At 41.5% G+C, this 23736-nt stretch overlaps 2 protein-coding genes across 4 annotated transcripts; both read right to left on the bottom strand.

The window, feature by feature from the left end:
* Positions 1–852: 852 nt before the first annotated feature.
* MYL12B (myosin light chain 12B) lies at positions 853–6230 on the bottom strand. Its single transcript, XM_032696399.1, has 4 exons — positions 6106–6230; positions 5651–5849; positions 5330–5491; positions 853–1644 (listed from the first exon to the last, which is right to left on the bottom strand). Exons 2-4 carry the CDS (start codon positions 5832–5834, stop codon positions 1472–1474), a joined length of 519 nt encoding a protein of 172 aa, XP_032552290.1. The 5' UTR covers positions 5835–5849; positions 6106–6230; the 3' UTR covers positions 853–1471.
* Positions 853–23426, bottom strand: LOC116790875 (myosin regulatory light chain 2, smooth muscle minor isoform). Of its 3 annotated transcripts, XM_032696377.1 has the most exons (5): positions 20166–20325; positions 18480–18677; positions 18159–18320; positions 16915–17109; positions 853–1441 (listed from the first exon to the last, which is right to left on the bottom strand). In XM_032696377.1, exons 1-4 carry the CDS (start codon positions 20308–20310, stop codon positions 16937–16939), a joined length of 678 nt encoding a protein of 225 aa, XP_032552268.1. In that variant the 5' UTR covers positions 20311–20325; the 3' UTR covers positions 853–1441; positions 16915–16936. The 3 variants fall into 3 exon arrangements, with proteins under 3 accessions (XP_032552268.1, XP_032552276.1, XP_032552260.1); XM_032696385.1 differs by lacking the exons at positions 853–1441; positions 20166–20325 and adding an exon at positions 23319–23426 and having other exon boundaries at positions 15427–17109; XM_032696369.1 differs by lacking the exon at positions 853–1441 and having other exon boundaries at positions 15427–17109.
* Between the last annotated feature and the right edge of the window lie 310 nt (positions 23427–23736).

The raw sequence follows: 23736 nt of genomic DNA, 5'->3' as shown, positions 1-23736 counted from the left end.
TGAACCTTTTCCTCCTCTCTAGTTTTCAGCAACTTCCATACTCTTCTTACAGGCCTACTGTCATCAGCACCAGATCACCTTTTTGTGCACAGCTCCCACTCCTTTGCAAATCTCCCTGGGACTGAGGTAGAGCAGGAACTTCAGAGCTTTAATCACTGTACTCTAATGACATTAAGTTCACAATAGCAGCTTACCAAGAAACAGCAAAACCTCTCAGCCAAACGTCTCAATTTTGTAATGTAAATTCTGAAGGGATTAACAGTGTAATTCCTAAAAGTGTTAGAAGAGGCTCTGATCACCCTTTCTCTCAAAACCAAAAAAAGTCAGAACCACAAGCATTCAGATTATGGCAAAGTTGCTTCAGAATACTGTAGCAAATCTGCTTTGCGATCCGTACCACAAGAACTAGAGGATATGATTATGAGAAATGGAACAAAAAGGAATGCCTCCATCTCACACACCCAAAGCACCACTCTCGGCACTCTTAAAAATATAGTGTATATTGTTTCCTTCGGAAACCAAGAATAACATTTTGATACAGAAAAAAGATAAAGACAGCACAGCCTCCTTCTTCATCCAGCCGTGTTCTCACTGTGTTTTGAAAAAAAAGATAGGAAGATAAAAGAAAGAAAATAATAAATGGTTGCAATGAAATGTAATTAATGCAATATTGGCAGCCCCCCAGATCTGGTAAGAAGCATCACTCAAGCAACTCTACCCACATATGACATCTTGCTTTAAAGAAAACACTAGGATTTAAGTTTATAAGTTTTTTAAAAGTGGCATTAATATAGTACTCAGTGTCGAGAAATGGAGGCACCGAGGTGATAAAATAGACACTGAATTGCATAATAAGATTTAAAGTGTTTAATGTGCAAGTCTTGGACAGAATGATTAATCTACAATACACTAAAATTTGAAAGATGGGAATTTCTTCTTCATTGTGTGTGCTCACAGTAGCAGGCAAAGTACTCAGTCGCTGAAGTACAAACATCAGTAATGCTTAAGTGACTTATGCATCATTTTTAAGGCAAAAATAGGTAACAACACGACTGCATACAGTTGCAAAAGTATTTACACATATCATTAGATAAACAGTCCACTTCTAGCATGAAAATTTTAACTATGTACTTAATAGAGCAGTGGTTTATTTGAAAAGTTACCATTAAAAATGTAAATTTAATCCAGCTAGGATGAGTAGCACTGACATTTTACCTGGGCCTCCACACTCCCTGATCTTTGTCCCTCAACCTCTATCACTGTAAGCCATCCTCTCTCCCTGCCCATTTCCAGTCTTATTACAAAGGTGCAGGTGTGCCTGAGCCACAGAGGAAAAAGCTGGAACGCTAAAAATGTATGCAAAAGGTCCCAACAAGAAAAAAAAAAAAGAAAAAAACAGATCCTGAGAAATAAAATTAATGGAGAAAAATAAAGCAGCTATCTGCAGGTATGCATAGATTTGCTCAGTTGCTCAGTCATCCTTGTCCTTTGCTCCATGTTTCAGGATGCGTGTGAACTCGATGTAGTTGAAATTCCCCTTTTTGTCGATGGGTGCCTCTCTGTACAGCTCGTCCACCTCTTCATCCGTGAACCTGTCTCCCATTGTTGTCAGCAGCTCCCGCAGGTAGTCTTCCTGGATGAACCCTGGAACGAGACATACAGAGAGACACAAAAGGGAAGCAGGGTTTCTTAGCTGGGTCTCCAAAAGCAGCAGGACAGACATGCAATTAACTAACACAGCATAAGCATTTGCACCAAGAGCACAAAATATTTTCTTAATTGCATCCTAAAGAAATTCCTTGACTGCAAAGGGAAAGGGAGGGAAGTTTAATGCATTTCATACAGATTTTTGAAAACAAGGCCTGACCTGCTGTAATATAATAACACCTATTTCCATTTCCTGATCTTCAACGGCTCAAAGTGGAAAAACAAGTTCCTGTCACTGCTAGTCTTCATTACACAAGCAGTTCTCTTAAACAAATTATATTTTTCTTGACTTAATTAGATATATTTGCACATCCTCTATAAACTAGTTTCCTCTTGGGAGTAAATAACCACCATTTGGCTCTTTGCTGATGCACAACAGCGTTGCTGGAGGCAGTTTACGTGGATACAGTGAAATCCTGGCAAGCATCCAGGGAGTTTATAACAGAAAAGACTTTCAGACAGGACTGAGCAAGTTAGCTCAGGAGGGAGGAAGTATGTTTACTGTGGAGAGGTAAAGGTGGAGAACCAGTAAAAAAAAAAAAAAAAGGTAGGAGATACTATTTACTTTATGCTAAAATATTAGCATACGATTTTTGAGGCAATTTATGAAGATATAAAAATGAGCAGTTTCTAGGTATCTTCTGCTAATTCCATTTCAAGAGGTGGGCAGAAGTTGCCAAGTAATTCCAGGAAAATTTAGAGATGAAAAAAGGAATGCACATAACAAATGGTAGATGGCAGAATGCAAAAGCTGCTAAATGCTGAAATTAGACCAGCCATGTCTTTATAAGCACAATAGTTCCTTCATTTGAGAAAGAAATTGGTTATTGAACTGTAGTTGGAGAAATATCGATAACAGAACAGAGGAGGTAGAAGTATGTTCCAAAAAGAAGACACGTAAACTCTGTGGAACAGCTGGAAATCATATGTGGACGTCCACATCAACTGATGTATATTCAATTAGAATGTGATAAAGAAGTTCTGCTTTGGAAAGAGAGATGAATAACTTAAGCAAACAAGAGTTCATTAGAGAGACAAAACCAAACAGGGAATTGGGACCAAAAAGCAGTCAATGAGCATGACAAATTAGCACGGTGGCGCTGCAGGGAAGGGAAACAAAAACATGTTTCAGCGTATGCTAATGAAAACAGTATCATATTCCAGTGTAGACCAGCCTTTGGATACTGACTCCAAATCAAGAAGGCTAGCAGCTATCTCCTACTTCAAAAACAGGGAGAATGTTCGGTTAGCTGGGCCCATCTTAATCAGGTCAAATATTGGAGTTCTTTGTGTAAAGAAGAGGAAAAAGCAGCTAAACAGATTAGACTGTTTCAGCAATCCTACAGAGACCAAGTGGTGATGAGAGATGACATAAGGATTAGTATTCAAAGAATGCAAGGCCTTTGGTGCTGCCTCAAGGACTTAATTGCTCCTGTCTGAATAGCTAGGTGTTTAAACACTGAACTGGGCTGCCAGACTAGGAATACATTAAAAGTTTTAGCAACAACAAATTGTAAAGCAAATGGGACTCCCACTCTCTCTCCCACACAGCTTCAGTGTAGATGGGGAGTAACAAATAAATGAAGCAAAACTTCAGATTCAGCCTGTTGCAGGCAGCACAAAACAGATGACAATGCAGGATCAAACAGCAGACAAAAACCATTCCAAATGCAGACTGATACAAATTTTATACCAATTCCATAGTACTACACACAATAGTAATGCTGAAGCAACATACCCAACTAGATTGGCACTGTAGGAAACATAAGTAAAACGCAACAAGTACAACTACCTTATCCTCATCAGTAGGATCTGATTTGTATTACTCTCTTTCAAAAGACGTACACTGATGTTGAGCTAGAAAATCAGGCCCATAACAAACACACATCTGGACACCGTGAAATGAAGAAAAAAAAAGTAAAAGAAAAAAGGTTGATAAAGCTGGAAAGGCTTTTGTACATTTTTAAAAGGAACAAACTTTTGATCAGAAGCCAATCTGAGAATAAAATGAATAAAGGGTAAACATAACATGGGTTCTATAAATACATCACATATTATTTTGAAGAGTGCATTTTAACTATTATGAAAAAAATCAATAAAAACAGAATAACAAAAATCAATAAAACAGAATAACTATCTCACATGTTTCCTGGTTAAAATTTGAGGATGGCATAAGACATAAAACATTGTGGAACCATTATCCTCAAATCATCATAGGACTAGACTAAAACATTTACCACACAGAGTTGAAAGATAATAAAATCAATCTTATCAGTACATGGGTGCCCAAACTAGTAACTTATTGTTTACATAGACATAGAAAGTTCCTGTTCAAAAGAACTGGTAGCACAACCATTTTCTTTATATCATTATGCATAGGCTCTTGTTTTGATGCACACAAAAAAACCCGCTGTAGCACAGTGAGTCAGACTACCTGTGGAGAGAAAATAATTAACCTACTAACAGAACTTCCTTCTCTAGGAGATGGTAAAGAGATTTCCCTTGAGAGGGAGGAAGTCGATTAACATTTGAAAAGGCCTTACCAACAGAAAGCCTGTTTACCTACACCTCAGCAGGAAGGGGATGCTCTTTGAAAAGGCAAAAGGTGCTAAAATACACAGACTGAAAATAGCTGTTTGAAACAGAATAATATCCTTTGAAAGGTTCAGAGCATATATCCACAGGCTAACTTAAAATATTGTGATGGACAGTTGTGAGGAAAGTTATAGGTGTAGTGACATGTCTAGTACAGAGGCTACATAATTTCAACATACTCCTAAGACAAGTTCACAATATATCAAAGCACTGATACTCTGTAATTCCACACAACTGCCCAAGGATTCATCCCCAGTTACTGTACACTTCTCAGGAATCCCAGCCTCCACGAATAAATAAATAAAAGCATAAACTCTAACCTCAAGATTACAGGCACAACCTTGAAAGTCTGACATAGTAAAACTGAGCTCTGTGTTTTCCTTTTTCCCCTCATTTTGCTATGCAAGTCAGTCCTATCTGTCATTTCTACCTTCTAGACCCCACCCAGTTTTTATCTTTAGACCACTAAAGTTACAGCCCTTCCTGCAAACTGAAAACAAACAACTGTGGGTGAGGGCACTGCACATGACATTTGTTATCAGAGCCATAAAGTACACTCAGCAAGACAAGGGTTCAAAAGAGTTTAAGAAGTCTGGACGGCCTGTCTTGAAATATTAAACACTGAAGAATTCAGATGCATCTCAGACCTACTGCAGAGGTTTGACAGACTTCACACTGTTACTTTTTCAATTACATAGAAAATCACACATTACCAATTTGAACTCATCTTATATCAAATACATCTTGGTTTGCACTTTGAGGAACATACACACTGCCTAGTTAAAACACTCTTCAAAGCCTCACAGAAGAACATTACTACTAGTCCACAGAACTGACACAGAACAGCCAGAAAGCTTTTACTCTCATTCAGTAATAAGCCAAATTCTCATTATTTGATAGAATATGCCATCTAGGATTACTTCATTTATAAAGGTGCAAAAATCAGCATACTATTTAGAAACCTAAATAAACAACATAAAAAAACCCAAACCAACCCCTGCCAAGCAGCTGAATTTTACCCACGTACCTGTTGCTTCTTCATCAAAGCAAGCAAAAGCATTCCTGATCACATCTTCCGGGTCGGTGCCATTTAACTTCTCACCAAACATGGTCAGGAACATCGTGAAGTTTATGGGGCCTGGAGCCTCATTCATCATGGCATCTAGGTATTCATCCGTTGGATTCTTTCCTACAAATAAAGGGATTCATATTCGGCTTAGTTTTCAAACTAAAAGAGCAATGTCAATCGTGCAATACAAACTGAGACACCTCTCATACCCTAAACTCAGGAATTTCCCTTAAACAGCACAAATGGGCTTGGCAAGCATAAACAGCAAAGGGACGTTACCAAGGGAGGCGAGCATATCGTGCAAGTCCTCTTTGTCAATGAAGCCATCCCTGTTCTGGTCGATCATGTTGAAGGCCTCCTTGAATTCCTGAATCTGCGACTGGTCAAACATCGCAAATACATTGGAAGTGGCGCGCTGAGGGCGCTTCTTGGTGGTCTTCGTCTTCGCCTTTTTGCTGGACATGTTGGCTGTTGTACACTAGGGAGAGAAGGAAATACAGTAAATGCAATAAGATCAGAGTTAGGACTTAAAAAAAAATGTACTAAGGTTTAATGATAAATTGCACCTCTAACACACTTCCATTTCCTCTCATCAGAACATATTTCCCTAATCAAGAAGGGAAAAAGAGAAGCAGAAAGTATGACTAAATGAAAGACAGACTCCCAAACAGAAAGAAAGTCACGATTAGAAGACGTAGGTTGGACTTAAATTTTTGTCTTCAAAGGACCCTCACCCCAGTGGTCGCTGTGGGGACCCGCTACGGGACAGACGCGGAAGGGAGGAAGCGGCACCGGCGGCGGCGGATGCTCCGGTTCTTCCTGGAGAAACCATCGTGCTCCTGAGCGGCGGGTGGGGACGACCGGCGGGAGAAGCGGCAGGGGGGGCAGCGAAGCGGCAGCGAGGGTATTCCCTTATGGATTGCAGCCCATCCTGCCTCCTCCTCGGCGGCGGTCGGCCCAGCACGTCCCCGCAACCGCTTCCATCCGCCCCCCGCTTCTGTAGCGTTGGCGCATCCCGGGGGAAGTCTCCGCCGCCGCCGGTGCCGTCCCGTGCGCCGCCTGCAGGTGCCGGGCGGCGGGGAAAGGGATGGAGAGAGCCCTGCTGTCCGCGGAGAGGTGGCTCGGGAGGGCTTCTGCGGCTCAGCGAGTGCTTCCCGTGTGGTTATTCTTTTATATACATAAAAACTCTTCACACTGAAGGTGGAGCTTCGGTCCGTGCTCCTGAAGCCCTTGCCGGCGCCCGCAGCGTTCCCAAGTTCGCGTGGTGCCATAGCGGTGGGGTGAACGAAGCGTCCTGATCTTTCGGTAACGTACTGCCCGGATTAACAGGTGTGAGGGGTTATCCTTACCTTTAGTCTTCCTCGTGTTTCGCTTCAGGGATCAGAAAAATTCTGCTTTGTATCTCTAAGTCTTCCAAGTGAGTACTCCCGCATGAGCATGGCTTAGCCCCTGTTGCAGCCACACATTGTAAGACTCGTTGGAGGATTTATTTTTGCATAGCTTTTTTTCACAAAAACATTGCAAAGGATGACGCTTATTTTTCCGATCTTCTTTTAGTGATGTAGGATGTTAAAGAAATTGAGGAACAAGCTCTTTTTAGTGTAGGAGCATGGGGTCTGAAATTGCTTCAGAAGCAGTTCAGTTTTAGCCCACTTCTGCAGTTTTGAAATTTTTCTGAACGGAATACTTGTTCGCGTTTTGCATATTGAAGTCCCACATAAATCATTTGGGCATCAAGAAGCTGTTGTTTAGTACACAAAGAGGTCCTGAAAAAGTCAGATGGGAAAGATGCACTGCCGTATCATCATTCTTTGAACTCCCCCCCCCCTACACGTTATCAGCTTTGTTGGTATACAATCTGTATCTTGGTAAACAATAACTCTTAAGAGGTAAAGACATTGTTTAGGCATTGAAATAAGTTGCCCAGGGAGTGTGGTAGGGTTATTGTCTCTGGAAGTGTTCAAGAGGTGTCTGGATGTGGCACTTGGGAATTATGGTGGAACTAGGTTGATGGTTGGACTCGATGATCTTGAAGGTCTTTTCTAACCTTGATCATTCTGTGAAAGATAAAAATAGATGTACAGGCTTTTGCTGAAATTAGAAATTATATTTACAAATGTAAATGGATTACTTTTAGGCAGTGTACCTACTGAAATGAATGTGTAATCTAATATGTGATCTAGAAGCTGCAGTCCCAAATTTGAAGGGGGACGTTTTAATTGCTAGAAAGCTCAACTTTCTTCCTCTGCCCTCCTCTCAAACCAGAAGAGTTACCTTGTGAGGTCTGAGAATGTGGTCTAATTAGCTTATAATACTTCCCCATTGAATTTTAATATCGCTCTTCTAAAATTTGCCTCAAAGTGCAATAGAAACTAATATTAAACTTTGCTGAATTGGAAGCCTGTTCATGAAAAAAGTTCTGGGTAAAAAAATCCTATGTGCTTACTAGACACGGCATATAGTTTCAAGGTAATTATATGCAGAGTAAGAGTGGGCAGGAAAGCTGTAGAAACACCAAGATAGTAGTAGAGTTAATAAAATACTCTATAATAATGTTGAACAACTGAACTGTGTGTTGAAAATCAATTATAAAGTTATTTGATCTCTTGATTTAAAGTTCTTTCATCAGTTACTTTAAATTGAACCCTATTGCAAACATGCTATTCTATCTTGTATTGTTTTCCAAGCTATTAAAATGGTGTTATATGAAACCTATCACTGTGTGGTGTTCCCAGTGTTTAACTTTCAGAGATGTGAGAATAGGTACAGTAATATTACTCACTCAGTATGAGATCAGTTCTTAATGACAAAATTGTGTGTCTATGTGTCTCTCTGTCTTAAAGCTTTTGTCTCCAATTTGTTGCATCATGGTGGAGTGACCTAGAGGCAGACCATTTTCTGTGTGATGTGAGTCTAAGTAATGCTTTTACAAACAGTTGAATTTTACTTGATTCCAGTATTCATGATACCAATAAAGAAATTTAAGGGGGGGGGAAGATTTGTTTTTCCTCTTATAATGTTTGGAGAATATTTTTTTCCACTCATTGGCATAAATCTTAAAAAGAAAAGAAGCAAAGGTCTTTTTTGTGAATGTGGTGCTCCCTGAGTGCTGTGCTGGCAGCTCCCTGTCTGATGGAACAGCAGGCCTGTTTTTGAAGATGTCCTTCAAGCCTTTCTTAAAAGCCAGCATAGGCACATCCTAGTGAGAGCGGGTTTTGGGAAGCCCAAGGTAGAATTGGGCAGCACTGCTGCTGAGTGATTCATCCAGCCACCACACAGTGCAAAGTAGAAATGTTTCACTCTGGACAGAGAACTGCTCTGCAGAGAGAGTGTGCCTTCCCATCGCCCTGTGTGCAGGCCAGGCACAGCGAGAGCCTTTGGGAGCAGGCAGTTCCCAGGCTATGTATTTTGGAAGGATGCTTGTGTAGGTGGTGGGGCTGTCCCACAAAATAGGGCCACCTTCAGTTCTGTGCAGCGTTTGTTTTGTGGGCTGGGAAAAATGTTTGCACTATCACATCACAGAGTGTATTCCAATTTGTTTATTTTTCAGTACCACATAATTTCCTACATAAAACGTACAGAGTAGGAATAAATTTATACATTCTGAAAACATGAGTAAAAAAAAAAATACTGAGCTCTTAACTCCTTCAGTTTTCTTCTTTCTGCTGCTTTTTTCTTCATTATTCCCACCTTCTTTTTCATTTATATCAGTCTTGTTTTAGAAAAAGTCCTCTTAAGCAAAATGTATAAAATGTTCCTATCCTTTCCATCTAAAATACTCAAGTACTTTAGTGCTGTTGAAATGTTTTCCTAGGATTTTTTTCTTTATATTGTCTAAAAACATTCAAAATCATCCGTTTCATAAAGTTCTAAGTCCGTTACACACAGTAAGCAATTTACAATAAACCTTGTCATTTAATTCTCTCCATTAGTGGTTGAACTCAATAATCTTAGAAGTCTTTTGCAACCTTAACAATTCCATGATTCTACTTCCCTACCTCTGCTGAGTTAGGATGACAGTACAAATATTTGTGATTAACTTGCTTGCTTAGTGAAGCAGAATCAGTCTGTGTCATGTGATGTTTATGAGTCTAATTAATGTTACAGGAATGGCTGCACTGGCTCACAGTAGAAGTCTGCCTAAAATAGTGTGCCCCAGCTGCAAAGAGATGTGGATTCCGGATGTGGAAGACAGGGAGCAAAGTCTTGGCCATCCTTTGGCTGTGTCTGCACTGTTTGCTCCATGATGGCAACAGCCCTGAATGGGTGGGGGCCAGGAGACTGGTCTACTTGTGTACTGCTTGCTTGCTGCAATGCATCATCCCCACCTGCATTTGACCATGCACAGCAGTGAGGAGCAGAGCAAGCCTGTCAGGGTTGCTCAGGCTAGAGTTTTGCTCGACGTTCAGATCTTGCTGCCTCCTGAGAAGGTGAGAACCATGAAGCTGGGGTTAAATGAGATTGCCCAAGTCTGACCCTGATTTCTCCACAAGTCAAAATTGGTCTTGAGACTGGGGATGGGGAAGCCCAGCAGCTGTGGCCTCTTTCTCCTTCTTCCAGTTCTAGGTGGAGCACCACCAGGATGTGTCTACTGGTTCCTTGGATGCCTTCAGCAAATAATAGATGCTGTGAGGTCTTCCCTACCAGGTCACTGGAGAGTTTTATTGTTTTGGGGGTTTTTTCCCAAAACTTTGAATCATATTTTTTTTTAAAAAATCTATGCTTCCCATTCTTTGTGGAGGAGAGAACATACTGTGTGCTTTTAGCCTGTTCTTAAGGGGAAAGCAGCAGCAATGGCTGTTTGCAGGCATTTAGGGAAGAGTAAGAGCCAGGGCAGCCTATGATATCTTCCAAGAATCCTCTCCCGGTCTCTGCTATTTTAAGTTCACAGAGGAGTAAGCTACCCTGAGCCAGGTGTGGTATTTAGTAATGCACAATGAACTTCTTTCATGAGCTTGCCTTATATGCCATCCTTGACTTGATATAAATTTAGCATCCACAGTATCCTTTACAGGTGTTTTTGGAGCCTTTTGCAAGGTTGCTATTTGTTACATGAAGGACTTTACCTTACTAATTTTGAACGTACCTATTCTTATTTTATGCTCTAGACTTTGTATTGGAAGAAATGCTAATGCTGAATTGTGTGTCCACCTCTTTGTGTTACTTGTGCTTCTAGAAAGCTCTTGCATGCTCCATCTGCTCTAGCAGAGAGTCTCACTTAGGTAAGTGAGACTCTCTTGTACAGCAGCAATTCCATACCCTTGCTCATCATAGAAGTAAGACTGAGGATATGCATAGGAAACAAACAAAACAGTCTGAAAAGAGAGACTAGATGAAAAAGCATATGTGTGATTTTCACATTGAGTTAAGAATTAAAAATGTGTGAAAGTTAGATGGAAGGTTTTGCCACTTAAGAGATTTTTTTTTCTGAGCGTATTATCACTATTCAACAAAAGTAACAAATGATAATTACAGAGGTTAGATATTGACAGCACAGTCAAAATTAAATATAAACACCCAAGTCCTAGGTCTAAACTATCATTTAACAAAAACATTTTGTCTGCCAGTTGTTTCACCTGGTATTTTGGCTCATCCCTCTGCCCTTCCATCCCTTCTTCCCTGATTCCAGCTGGCATCTGTTGTCTCTGTCATGCTGTACCAAGTGCAGTGCAGTTATCAGTCAGAGTGACAGTCATTCTTTTTGAGATACTGAGAGTGTCCCAGAGTTTTCTGGAACTTCTCCAAAAATAACTCCAGCACTGTCATCCAAAGGGAAAAATTGGACAAGCTGTGAGTGAAAGAAGGGATTCTGAATGCATGTCTTTGCTTGGCTGTCTTTGAGGGCCTCAGAGCAAGACTGAAGGGTATTCCCCGTTTTCATTCAATGACCTCAAGAATAAAAATGGCTACTGCTTTCCTAGGTGGTCCCTGCTACAAGGTAGATGCTGAAGCATGAAAAATAAAGGCTCTCAGAGAAAGATATATTCTTTCTCCAGATTGAAAATGAGAAATAGCTCTTTTTTGACTTTCTAGTAACTTTCAGTGTGCATGGCTGAGGAAAAGTCACTGTACTGCCACTTGTGCTATATGTCCATCACTTGTTTTTTATCCTAGCTGGTAAGTTGCAATAATTCTAGCTGTCTTTGTGGGGGTTTCAGCCCTTTTTGCACTAGTTTTAATCAGAAATATTACCAGACACCGTGATTCCATAATGTTGATGTCTGAAATGCAAAAATAAGTGTTGATAGGTATTCTTAATAAGGAGAGTGGGAGGCCTCCAGTCTTTCAAAGACATGTAATTAGTTCTGCTTAACCTAAGGTTGTACATATGTGCCCTCTCCTCACGTGTAAAATTAGAGTTGGTATCTGTCTGACAGCATGTATGAACAAATATGGACGAAAATGAAATTAGCTCAATGCTTGGCTGAAGGTCTAAAATACTATTTTAAAATATACCCAGAAAATAAGAAGGAGCATAATTAGTCAGGTGTTTGACATGAAAAGTAAGGTGTTAGCAGTTTTCGTATTAGCTGATGCCAGCTCAAGTTTGGTTGACTGGTGGAGCAATTTCAAAATCAGCGTATTTCTTGTGGGGTGGCAATATGTTGCCAGTATAAAACCTATTGTGTTAGAGATAGCTCACAATTAAGGAAGAAGTCAAAAGAGGGAAAACCCCTAGTATCTGTTCGATACAATGAAAAGTCAAGGTTCAAGTTACTTGTGTCTAATGTCAGCTCTCTTTTAGCACATACCAAGACAGGGCTCACAGGCCTCGTTTTACACCCACTCACTTGAATATGCTTGGCAGAGGCTGGAAAGTATTGTGAAATGCTGACTTTTAACTCTCAAGGCCTATTCACAATTAAAAAACAAACCAAAACATAGTTCAATATTTAGTGAGGTTGTACTCACTGATACCCTAAAATAGTCAAAGAGAGGATTAAGGATTAAATAAACCTCGTAAAACTGAGCAGTGACAGTTTACAAAAATGCTAAAATGACTGTTGCTGCCACCATCTGCTCCTTTAGGCACCCATATTAAAGTCAGCCTTGACTTGCCTAATCCTACAGTATTTGTAACTGACTTTCAAGCTTTATCAAAGTGCAAGGCTGGTTTACTGAGGGATTGAATCACAGCCGCGTGGCAGAGGAGTCTGCATGGAGCAAGCAGTTGGAATTTTCCAGGAGGCAGTTTGATTTCCTGCTCTTATGTTAATTGCATGCTGCTGAGAAACAAATAAACATATTCCTTCAGATTCATTACATTGATAAAAACTGCCTGACCCCTTAAGACCTGGGATGCAATGCCTATTATGTATGGCGTCTAGGGAATATGACACGTTCGGTCTGAAAACATTCCTTGGCAGTATTTTTTTTTTTTTCTGAATTGTTGAAATTTGCCATACAAGTTTTTTTTTCAAGGTCTAACACAGGGGTTCCCAAAGAGCATGCTACCAAAGTAGCCTGCCTGCTCCTACCCGAAATGAGTGGTCCCAGGGTACGGGGAGCAATGTATGTACAGGCCCATAGGCTTTAGAGGAAAGCAGGAAAAGCTGACATGTGCTGCCATTTTTTTTTTTTAAGATGAAAATTTTTCTATCTAATATATCAAAAGTTTGGGAAAACAGTGATCTCTGTGGAGTTGCTGCTCAGAGCACAACAAAACATGAGTTGTGTGGAGTTTGTTTTTTTTCCCCCACTATTACTTTCCAGCATTTCATGTTAACTTATTGTTAAGCTGCATTTTGAGAGGCATTTACTGATTTCTTTTTGCCTCTGTATTGTTCTTGGCTTCTGTAATACTGTTTCTGAGTTACTGTCATCCTGAATCGTTTTTCCAAAGAGGGAAGTTATCTAAAAATGACAGTAGCGTTTGAAAAATTAAGTAAGAAGCCAAAATAGGAGCATGGGTACATAGGCAATACCAATGGCAGGTTAACTGCTGATGTCTAAAATGTTCCTGTCTATACTTTGATTGTTACTCACCTGTTATTTGGACTTACATTGTCAGAATGCCTTTGGGACAGTAAGAGAGCTATTTGTTGTTGTTTGCAACTCCCCATGAACATCCCGAGTAATAAGTTAGTAACACTCCAGACAAGAAAAGGCCATGAGAAACATGTGATGACAAGATTTCCGATACTTTCCAGCTTTTGGATCAAATGCACTGGTCAGGAGGCAAAGGCATGCTGTCACTGATGTCCTGTGCCAGGATGGGGCCCCTGTGTTGCATTCATTTCTCAAGATACGACAGTGATCCTAGAAACAAGCGATCTAAAGTTAGTTCTTAGGTCAGTGGTGAAATGGATCCTTACTTCTGAGTGTAGGGACACCACCTCTGTGACATCCATTAGTTGCTGAGCTAGTATAATAAGCTGCCTTCATGCTGTGAAATGTTTCAGTCATCTGATCACTGTGCGGTAAAGATGGATTTATTTGCTTAGATGCACCATAAAGAGCAGAAACAAGTGTAGAATGTGGGGAAGAAAAGGCAGGAGGCAAACATCCACTGGCAGCACTTCACACAAACATAGTCCTCTTTGGAGGTTTCTCATGCTGCTGCAATAGCTCTTTGGCTTCATTTTGACCTCTGCGTATGTAGCCTTAGAACAGGGTAAGTGGGTCATGTTAAAATAAATCACTGCTTTTCAATAGTGCTTCACAGGGCATTATGTATCACTGTAGATATAAGACTATTAAATGTGTGCATCAGCCTATGAAAATCGTTTTTCATCATAAGCTTAGTCTGGCGTGGAGCTTGGAGACCGTTATATATGAACCCCAAGGGACAAAATATTAGGTTCCAAGATTTTGGCTGCAAAACGGTAAGTCTAAGTCATCAGAATTTTAAGCTGTTTCAGTGACCAAAGTTATTTTTATTTTTGGAAGTGGATTAATGATGACACATCCCTACAGCCCTTGGCACGCAACCTCAGCTGTCAACATTCCTCGCTGCCGCGCTACAAAATGCATCCGATGCTCTTATATGGTCTCTTGGCTGGGCCTGTTGGCCTCCTAGGCCGTCAGTGGTTAAGGGGTTTGCACCCACTTGCAGGTTAACTGGTCCCCTACAATACAATACACATACCAAGGAAACCTGAACTTGAAAGGTTTGTTGTTAGTTATACTCAAACATCCTTTGGAATTCTTTCTCAGTAATGTGTCTTCCTGTGTAGGTATCTTTCCATCAGTACAGTTCCCTGCCTCTCCCTCTACAGAGAGGGAACATCCAGGAATGTTCCTTGTCACACTGTGTAGGTGCTACAAAGCAGCTACACCCCACATTTCAGCTGGCTGCTCAGAAAACTAGAGCAGCAGCACAGAACATTTTTTAAGTGGACAATTTCCTCTCAAGGAGAATAGCACATTCTCCTTTATGTAACTCATATTTATGATTTTAAAACCAGCACTTCAAAACTTATTTCCAGCAAGAAAAATGCAGCCAGCTCACTTGCTGATTACTCAGTGTAAAATACCAGCACCTAACACTTACAGAGAAAATAGGATCAGGAAAAGAAGGGTTTGGGGATCCACTGTTCCTAACAGAAGAAAACTGATCTCTGAATCTTACACCATTTAGACATTCAAGGGGAAAAATTAATCAATAGTCTTCCACCTGTCCTTTGTGCAAGCTGCTTGCATGTATACACACAGTATTGAATTGCACAGGTGTGACAAGATCAATCTAAAGAAGTGACAGCATAACTTGTCCTTTGCCTTAATTTACATAGCAACATTTCAACAAGACACTGTTTCCTAGATCTCCACTCTGTTGTCTTTGTCACATGGCCACTGTTGGTGAAAACTTCCATGCATACTTGCAAACTACCTTCCAGAAATATCAGCTGTTGCTAGAACCTTGCAAGCATCCCATGAAGAAATACCTTAGCAGCCATTACTAAAGAGCACCAAGATAGTTAAAAAACAAACTTTGGGGAAAAAAAGGAGCAGCTGTGGCAACCTGGAGTAGTGTAGCAGAGAACGTAAGTCTGTGTAGAAGAAAAAGAAAACTTGAGGCTAAGTTCGTTGGCAGATAAAACACAAAACTGGGAAAATAATGGTTGAAAACTCCTTTTAATTAAGCCCAGAAGTGAAAGAAACCACCAAGGAATAAAAAATAAAAAAAAAAAAAACCAAAGTATATGCTAACTGTGTACACTGTCAACTTATTTACAAACCTAATGCCAGAGCATCTTCCAGAGCTGCCATACTGGGAACACAAGCAAGATTAAGTAACCAAGCCTTTGTGCTAACATATGAGAAGAGAGACAAACCCACCTTACAGTATAAGCTGTCAGAGCCTTTACACACCCTTGCGCTGAAGTAAAATTCCTACTCCTTGTGGTCTTAAGTCATGTGATACAGCTCAGGACATGCTTTTTAGTCATCATTTGAATCGATAAATAAACAGGCAAAATAAATTCTTAAGCTTTCCAGCTTGCAGTAGCCAAGAGAATGAGGCACACAGGACATGGTCATATGAAGAACAGAACAACCTCCCCCCTTTCTTTATATTTGAGACAACAGCATCAGCACAACCAGTTTTGAACGAATGATTGTGTTTGTTTAAAAGTCATCAATATAGCTGAGGAATATGTATGATCTTTTAAAAAGTGAGAGGAACTTCAGCACATGTAGGGTTTTACCAAGTAATCCTCAGAACGACTGTGCTCACATTCTCACATGCAAATACATTAGCTGCAGAACAATAAAGCTTTATATAGGCTTTGTGGCCGTGTATTGCTGTTAATCAGTGCCAGCATGGATTCCTTTGCACAAGCTTCCTTCATTTGAAGGAAAAAATATGCCTAATTCCCACTTATTGCCAGCATAAAGATTTAGCAAAGAGGAATGTACACTTTTGACATGAAAATATTGCTATTCCATCAGTGTTAAAAGAAAACAAAAGCTGGGAATGATGTCGGCTTAAGAATCACAGATGTTCTCTGCCGGCCATGAGGCAACTGTAACAGTCTTCCCTAACCACTTCTTTGGTTAACTACTTACACTAGTCAGATCCCACTTCAGAAACCTGAGATGAAAGACTTCTACAGCTACAGCTGCATTTTTAAAGATGCCAGCACATCCTGCTAGGAGCATTTCAGAACCCTGTGACACTGAACAAAACAGTAGGAAAATGAGTTTTTCAACTTGACTTGCAACTGCAAGTAAAATACAATGAACACACCTGCATTTGTAAATGCACAATAGAAATGTCGTTCTTCACAAAAGATTCTGAGGTATTTTATCTATATAGCAATCTTTATTTCAAAATGGCATTTATTACAAAAATGTAAAAATCCAGCTAAACCAGAAATATTGAGATTATTTTCCTGGAGTATCAACTCCAGGGATGTTCGCCCCCATATCCTTTTCCTCACAATATTTTCCCCGCTTCCAGTCTGATTACACAGGTGCAAATATGCCTAAATGGCCTGGAATAGATAAATACATTGAGAAAGGCAAAAGCTGTAAAGCTAAATGCATGCAACAAGTTCTATCAGGAATAAACCCTTAAAAATAAACATGAGTGTAGAGATAATCTGCAGGTATGCATGGATTTGCTCAGTCATCCTTGTCTTTTGCTCCATGTTTCAGGATGCGTGTGAACTCGATGTAGTTGAAATTCCCCTTTTTGTCGATGGGTGCCTCTCTGTACAGCTCGTCCACCTCTTCATCCGTGAACCTGTCTCCCATTGTTGTCAGCAGCTCCCGCAGGTAGTCTTCCTGGATGAACCCTGGAAACAACACATAAAAACATAAGAAAGAGGAATTTTTACATTTCTCTGCTAATACACTGGCGATAACTTCTTTCTTTGAATTCTTTCCTTCAATTAAAGATGCCTACAGTCTTTGTTTGCCAAATGAAAACAAAGCCATTAAAGACTATTACTAAAACTGCCAACTAATTACAAGCATTCAATCCAATCAGGCAACTTGGTTTGCCAGGTCTCACTAGTTCAAGTAAAGGCCATTTTATGATTTCCCAGTGGTGCTCCGAAGAATATAAAAATTTGTCAGTATTCATATTGGCCCTCTTTCCCAACAGCAGGGCTATATTCCCAGCAGTACCAAGAGCCTTCTAACAACTCTATATTTTAAAAATTAAAAAGGGGATCTGTTCATTTTGAAGATTCCTAATGAAAACCACAAAAAAAAAAAAGTCACGGAACTTGACTACCTATGTTCAACAAGTGCATGAAAAAGAGAAGTTTGAAATATTTCAAAAATTTCAATTTCATCTTAAATCAATGACAGAACTCAGGTTTACTAGACTGCAAAGTTTTTGGCACTGCTTATTAAACAAGCAGCCTTGTATAACTTGTGATTGCTTCTATCAGCACTGTTGTGAATCACACAAGATTTTTCTTGTATTCATTTTCTTCTCCCTTGAGTTCAGCTTAACAGAGGGAAGGTGGATACAAGTTGCTGACAGAAAACAAGTTCTTCATAAAAGCACAACAGCTTTGAAAACAAGGATTCCCCATACAAAGTTGCCCTGAAGCTGAATTTTAGGTTAGGAATAATTTAAGACCCTTGTTCCTCATCAACATCCTTTTGACTTCCTTCTGTCGTGAACAACAGAACTGAACTGACAGAAGTTTGGAATTTTTACAGAGATTGAAAAGGTAAAGTTACCTGATGAGGATACATGCATGATTTTCAGTTTGCAGAAATTAAAAGTTTGAGAGTTAAAAAATTCTTCATGACTTCTATGTACACAAGTATTTACTGTTACAGAAGTAAGTAGAAGTAATACACGTGCACTGTTATTTTACCCACGTACCTGTTGCTTCTTCATCAAAGCAAGCAAAAGCATTCCTGATCACATCTTCCGGGTCAGTGCCATTTAACTTCTCACCAAACATGGTCAGGAACATCGTGAAGTTTATGGGGCCTGGAGCCTCATTCATCATGGCATCTAGGTATTCATCCGTTGGATTCTTTCCTACAAATAAAGGGATTCATATTCGGCTTAGTTTTCAAACTAAAAGAGCAATGTCAATCGTGCAATACAAACTGAGACACCTCTCATATCCTAAACTCAGGAATTTCCCTTAAACAGCACAAATGGGCTTGGCAAGCATAAACAGCAAAGGGACGTTACCAAGGGAGGCGAGCATATCGTGCAAGTCCTCTTTGTCAATGAAGCCATCCCTGTTCTGGTCGATCATGTTGAAGGCCTCCTTGAATTCCTGAATCTGCGACTGGTCAAACATCGCAAATACATTGGAAGTGGCGCGCTGAGGGCGCTTCTTGGTGGTCTTCGTCTTTGCCCTTTTGCTGGACATGTTGGCTGTTGGTTCTAAGAAGACAGAAGCATATCCCAGATTTAGCCTTATTAAATCATATCACAAGTCCTTGGGGAAAGGATGGATAAAAGAGTATCAAATTCCATGTTGTCAGCAAATACGCCAAAGTACACATTTACTTTGATATCTCCTGCTCCATTGCCTTTCATTTAGATTTCACACTTGCTGTTAAAGTATAAGGTCTTTCAGGACTCAGCGACTGGAACTGTAGGCCAATAGCAGGTTACATAAAAACTCCAAATCACAGCTTTTGAAATGAAATCACTCAGTGTTTGTATCGCTGATTCAATACTCCACCTGCATCTTCCACAAATTGAGATGACTACACACTCAGCAGTTTGGGAGGCACTGTTGACCCGCCCTGTAGGAGGATATGGGCTGCTAAACTAGAGTAGTGGTTAAATAAATCAGGCAGTATGCTAAACTAACAATCTGGGAGGGGAAAAAAAATTGTATTTTAGGCTCTGAAAAGCATTTGTTAGAACAGCTGCTGTTGAGAGCAAGAAACCACTGACTTGGTTCAGAAGCTCTACGTTGCTATTCTCTTACACAGTGGAACACAACACACACGCAAATGCCGGCACACTCTTTTTAACTGAATTAATGGCATAATAGGTACAAATATCTGGAGACCGTTTCTTTTAAATTATCAGCCTTTTAAAACATCTATATATTCTTGCAGAATCTTTAGAATTTTCATGTGTCACAAATATACCAATTTCATTGTTTCCCTTGAAGCTGTCAAAGAAATAAACGTCGCGGCTTACATGTTATAACACTAACATACTCAGGGCAGAAGTGAGGCTTTCAAGTTAATGGCATCAATTTAGCTGGGCAGATACATTTAGTGTTCAGCTATAGTTGGCGGTACAAACCCAAAAAGCTGAGTCATTCACTGAAATGCAAACACGAAGACCTCAACATTGCTTTTCGATAAGTTAAACCTGACATGTTGTTTCCCAAAGTTTGATAACCTCTACTAGCATTAGATAAAAGGTAAAGCATAATCCATGCTGCTATAATCCTTTATTATGCCCAAACTGTTATGCAAACTAGATTCCTTCAATCCTTGATTTTGAATTTTACAGGAAGCACCTGCAGCAAGAGTGTGCTGAAAGAGGACAAATTTAAGCTTCACCTTTATCACAAGTGAATCACAAAAATAAGTAATCATAAAAATAGCAACATTCTGAAATTTACATTAAGTTTTAGTTTTATATCTTAGAAAAAAATATCTGGTCAGAAACGCAATGCCAGTCAGAGTCACAGCACAGTTCTGTTTCTCAGACAGCCTCCTCAAAGACAGAATAATTTCTGTTAGATTCCTGCAAAGCAAGACTGAAATCACTAACTGGGATTCAGCCTTAAAAAAAAGGGAGCAAAATTAAGCAAAGTAACTCCCTTACATAAGCAACCCAATATTCAGGCAAAAAGCAGTTATTTTGTTTGTTTGTTTTTAACTAAAAGGAAAGATATTTTACCTTGCTTTGTATCAGATACCTGACACGCTTTACCGAGCACCTGGATCATAAAAGGAAATTCCATGGTTATGTCCTTCTCTGTCTGTCCACAAAGACAGTTACTGATTTCCCCTGCTAATTCCACACTTTTAAATCCTACGTGCATATACAACGTTGTTCTGACGTACAAAACAAACCATTATGTCCCGAACTAAAAATAGCCTGTGAAATGCAACTGCGCATCATTCAACAACGCAGAAGTTCTCTTCAGTGCACTCGCTAACCACAAGCTATCCGAGATGTCTGGCCTCCATAACAGTTCAACAAATAAATGTGAACTCTTGACATCGAGATATTTATGAAGACAGCTGACAACAAAGGTAATTTGCTTTCAAGCTGCAGCCAAGGGTTGTGCATAAAGTCGGTGGTTTTCTCACCTCAGTAAAAACCCTCAGGCAAGTTCCTGTTAAATGCTGAATTACTGATTAAAAGTTCCACTACCCAAAAATAAAGTCAAACAGCTTAAGTAACTGTTCTCTGAAATAATTCATAGTTTTTGGGATATGGTCCATTCCAAGTAGACGAAAAAGTTTACTTTGCACATGTTGTAAAGGCAGTGCTTCCAGCAAGCCACAAGCTGCCACTCTCTCACCTACAACTCAATCTTAAGCAAGAGGACGTAACAGAGACAGGCTGCCAACACATTCTTTTTAATTCTGTTCAGAAGATTGCTGTATCAGAATATTGTACTTGAGAAGATGAAAAATTTGCCAACACTTGCATTACTATTTTCTAAGTTTCTGTGAACCAGGCTTGGGAGGCAGCACAACTCCTTCCGTTCCAGAGACCTGTCAGCCCGAATACAGAGAAACATTAAGTCTTACAGGACTGTGATGCCTTTTAGCACAGGTTTGGTGCAGTTACACTGGAGATGCTGCACTCAGCTCTGGGAAACTCTATTAGAAACAGGGTGGTACAGTGGAACATGTTCAGAAAACCAAAGTCATCAATCCAGTTAGCAAAAGAGATAAATTTATAATTTAAAAGTTCCAAAAGTGTTTACACTTTGTGTTATCTCTGTATATAGCAGTGAATGATGTAATAAGGCAGAGCTAACCCCATTTGAGTCAAGCACTGGACCCCCCAATTTTAGAGAAAGTAGAATTTAATCTGATAAATTCACAAGGTATTCAAAAAAACAACAGAAAACACCACCAAAAAGCCCCCCAAACAAACCAACAAACAAAAAAAACACCCAACAAAAAACCCCCACACCTAACCACACGCTTTTATAATTGAAATAGGGTAAGTACAGGCTGCAAATAGAATTTCAGTAGAGAAAAAAGTGAAAATACTTCACATTAGATAGGACAAGACACAGGTTTAGTCTCTGTTGTTTAGTATTATGATGCACTGAATGGTCTGGTCTGGGCCTTATTTTGGAAACTGTCCAAGACAATTCTAATGTAAGACCTAATGTAAGACCTTACCTTAGACTCCTCAGAAGATATTTCTGAAAACTTAACCTCTCTTAAGGAACATTTTCAAATATTAAAAGAAAAAAAAAAAAAAGGTAGTAAAAGCACTGTGCTGCTTTGTGCTGCCTCTGCATTCATTTGCTCAGTCAAGCAACAGCAGTGGATATCAAACCACAGAAGCACAGAAAGTCATCTTATGGTCCCTTCCTCTGGGAAAGTGATAACCCCTTGGAGAAGACAAGACCAAGCAACTGAAGATATTCAGCCAGACAATAAGCTGTGAAAATTTACAACCCACTAACAGTGCTGCAGGCTGAACCTGTTCAGAGGCAGGGACCAAAAGTTGCACTTTGGAAAACACCCTCACGTTTCAACATTGTGAATATTGTAATAACTGTGATGCCTATCACTCAAAATTAAAAAAAAAACAAGCCACCACACAATAAATCCCCACAACCCATAGCCAAGAAAGTCTCCACATGAACTAAGATATAACATCAAACTCAAAAGTCAGCCTCAAAGCTAAAGCCCAAGTTCTGTCCACATAATCCATTACAGCATCACATACAGTCACGCATCCATCACAATCTGGGTGGTAGCAGGAAGAGATAAAACTAAGGCATTCTGCAGATCTGTGTCAAAGCTCAATAAAGAGCAGATTACACCCTACACCACTGCACCAGTCTTGAAAGCCACCTTAACACACTCCTCACTGTTTCCCAAACCCCTTAGACAAGAGTCACGCTTGCCTCAAAATCCAGTGCCTGTGAGTCAGCCTGCCTGCAACAGAGAAGGCTCAGGGTTATCACTCTCTATAACTACCTGAAAGGAGGTTGTGGCCAGATGGGGATCGGGCTCTTCTCCCAAGGAAAAAGTGACAGGACAGAAGAACACCACCTCAAGCTTCGCCGGGAGCTCTGGGTTAGAGTTAGGGGAATTTCTTCACAGAAAGGGTGATTAGGCTTTGGAATAGACTGCCCAGGGAGGTGTTGGAATCACTGTCCCTGGAGCTGTTTAAGGAAAGACTGGACGTGGCACTTAGTCCCGTGGTCTAGTTGAAAGGTGGTGTTGGATCATAGGTTGGGCTCGATGATTTCAGAGATCTCTTCCAACCCAACTGATTCTGTGATTCCGCGACCGAGGGACCCACTGCACTGTCCCCAGTGTCTCTGTCGCGGCCGTATTCATTCCAAGCGGTGCGCAGGCGGGCACAGACCGGGGACCTCTCCCGAGATCTCTTCCTCTTCCCAGCGCTGCATCCCCAGCCCAGCCTTTCCCGTGCTCTAACAAAGCCGAGGAAACAGCCGCTGAGGGGCGATGCGGCCGGGAGGCAGCTGACCCCTTCCGACAGGGAGCCAAAGAGTATCTTTTAACACCTGTTCCCCGAAACAATGCCCAGGGAGCTCATCCCTGCTTGCGCTGCAGCCCCTGCCCCCTGCCCGCGGCGTCGCGCCCCGCCCGGCTCACAGAGCATGGGCCGCGGGCCCTCGAGCCGCGGTCGCCCCCAGCCCCGGTCAGCAGGGCGGGTCCCGCCGAGGAGGAGCGGCAGCAGCGAGCGAGGCCCGAGGGGGGCGAGGCCACAAGCGACCCCCGGCACCGCCAGCGACCCCCCGGTTCCTCAGGCGGCCCAGCTCGGCCCCGCCCCAGCCGTCACGTCGCCCTGGCCCCAGACTCCCGGGTGGACCCCCCGGCTCACCTGGCGGCGGCGGGAGAGGGTCCCAGTGGCAGCGCGGCAGGAGCGGCGGGCGCGGCACTTCCGGAGAGCGGAGCAGCCGCCGCCCCACCGGGGAGGAAGGAAGCCGTGGGCGAGACCATCCGCCCGGGGGGGGAGGTAGCGGCGAGGCTCGTCGCTCCGGCGGCCAGGCGCCGCGAGCCGGGCAGGGGAGAGGACCCGCGGCGACCCGTGTGTTTCGCGTTCCTTCCGAGGGGTCTTCGCCATCTCCGAGAGGAGAAGGTCGGAATCTCGGACCCGGCCCCTGTACGTGTCTCCCCCCTCCCCGGCGCCGCGTTGGTGCAGCGCGGTGCGGTCACCGCATTCCAGGGGCGGGGGGCGGAGGGAGCGCGCTCCTGCCCTTGTAAGGCAACGGCGGGAGTTTCCTGCGCGTAGAGGGGCG

This window comes from Chiroxiphia lanceolata, chromosome 1 (assembly GCF_009829145.1).
Source record: "Chiroxiphia lanceolata isolate bChiLan1 chromosome 1, bChiLan1.pri, whole genome shotgun sequence".
NCBI classification, from domain to species: domain Eukaryota; kingdom Metazoa; phylum Chordata; class Aves; order Passeriformes; family Pipridae; genus Chiroxiphia; species Chiroxiphia lanceolata.
This window is presented reverse-complemented; position numbering and strand designations above follow the sequence as displayed.

Bases quoted from the DNA above. Each gene is read 5' to 3' on its own strand.
- MYL12B (XM_032696399.1), bottom strand. From the start codon at position 5,834: ATGTCCAGCAAAAAGGCGAAGACGAAGACCACCAAGAAGCGCCCTCAG. The intron at 5,492-5,650 runs GTAACGTCCCTT...CTTTATTTGTAG, and splicing joins CGATATGCTCGCCTCCCTTG to GAAAGAATCCAACGGATGAA. The intron at 1,645-5,329 runs GTACGTGGGTAA...GTCTCGTTCCAG, and splicing joins CTTTGATGAAGAAGCAACAG to GGTTCATCCAGGAAGACTAC.
- LOC116790875 (XM_032696377.1), bottom strand. From the start codon at position 20,310: ATGCACGTAGGATTTAAAAGTGTGGAATTAGCAGGGGAAATCAGTAAC. The intron at 18,678-20,165 runs GTAAAATATCTT...CTGTCTTCTTAG, and splicing joins GGTATCTGATACAAAGCAAG to AACCAACAGCCAACATGTCC. The intron at 17,110-18,158 runs GTACGTGGGTAA...TGTTGTTTCCAG, and splicing joins CTTTGATGAAGAAGCAACAG to GGTTCATCCAGGAAGACTAC.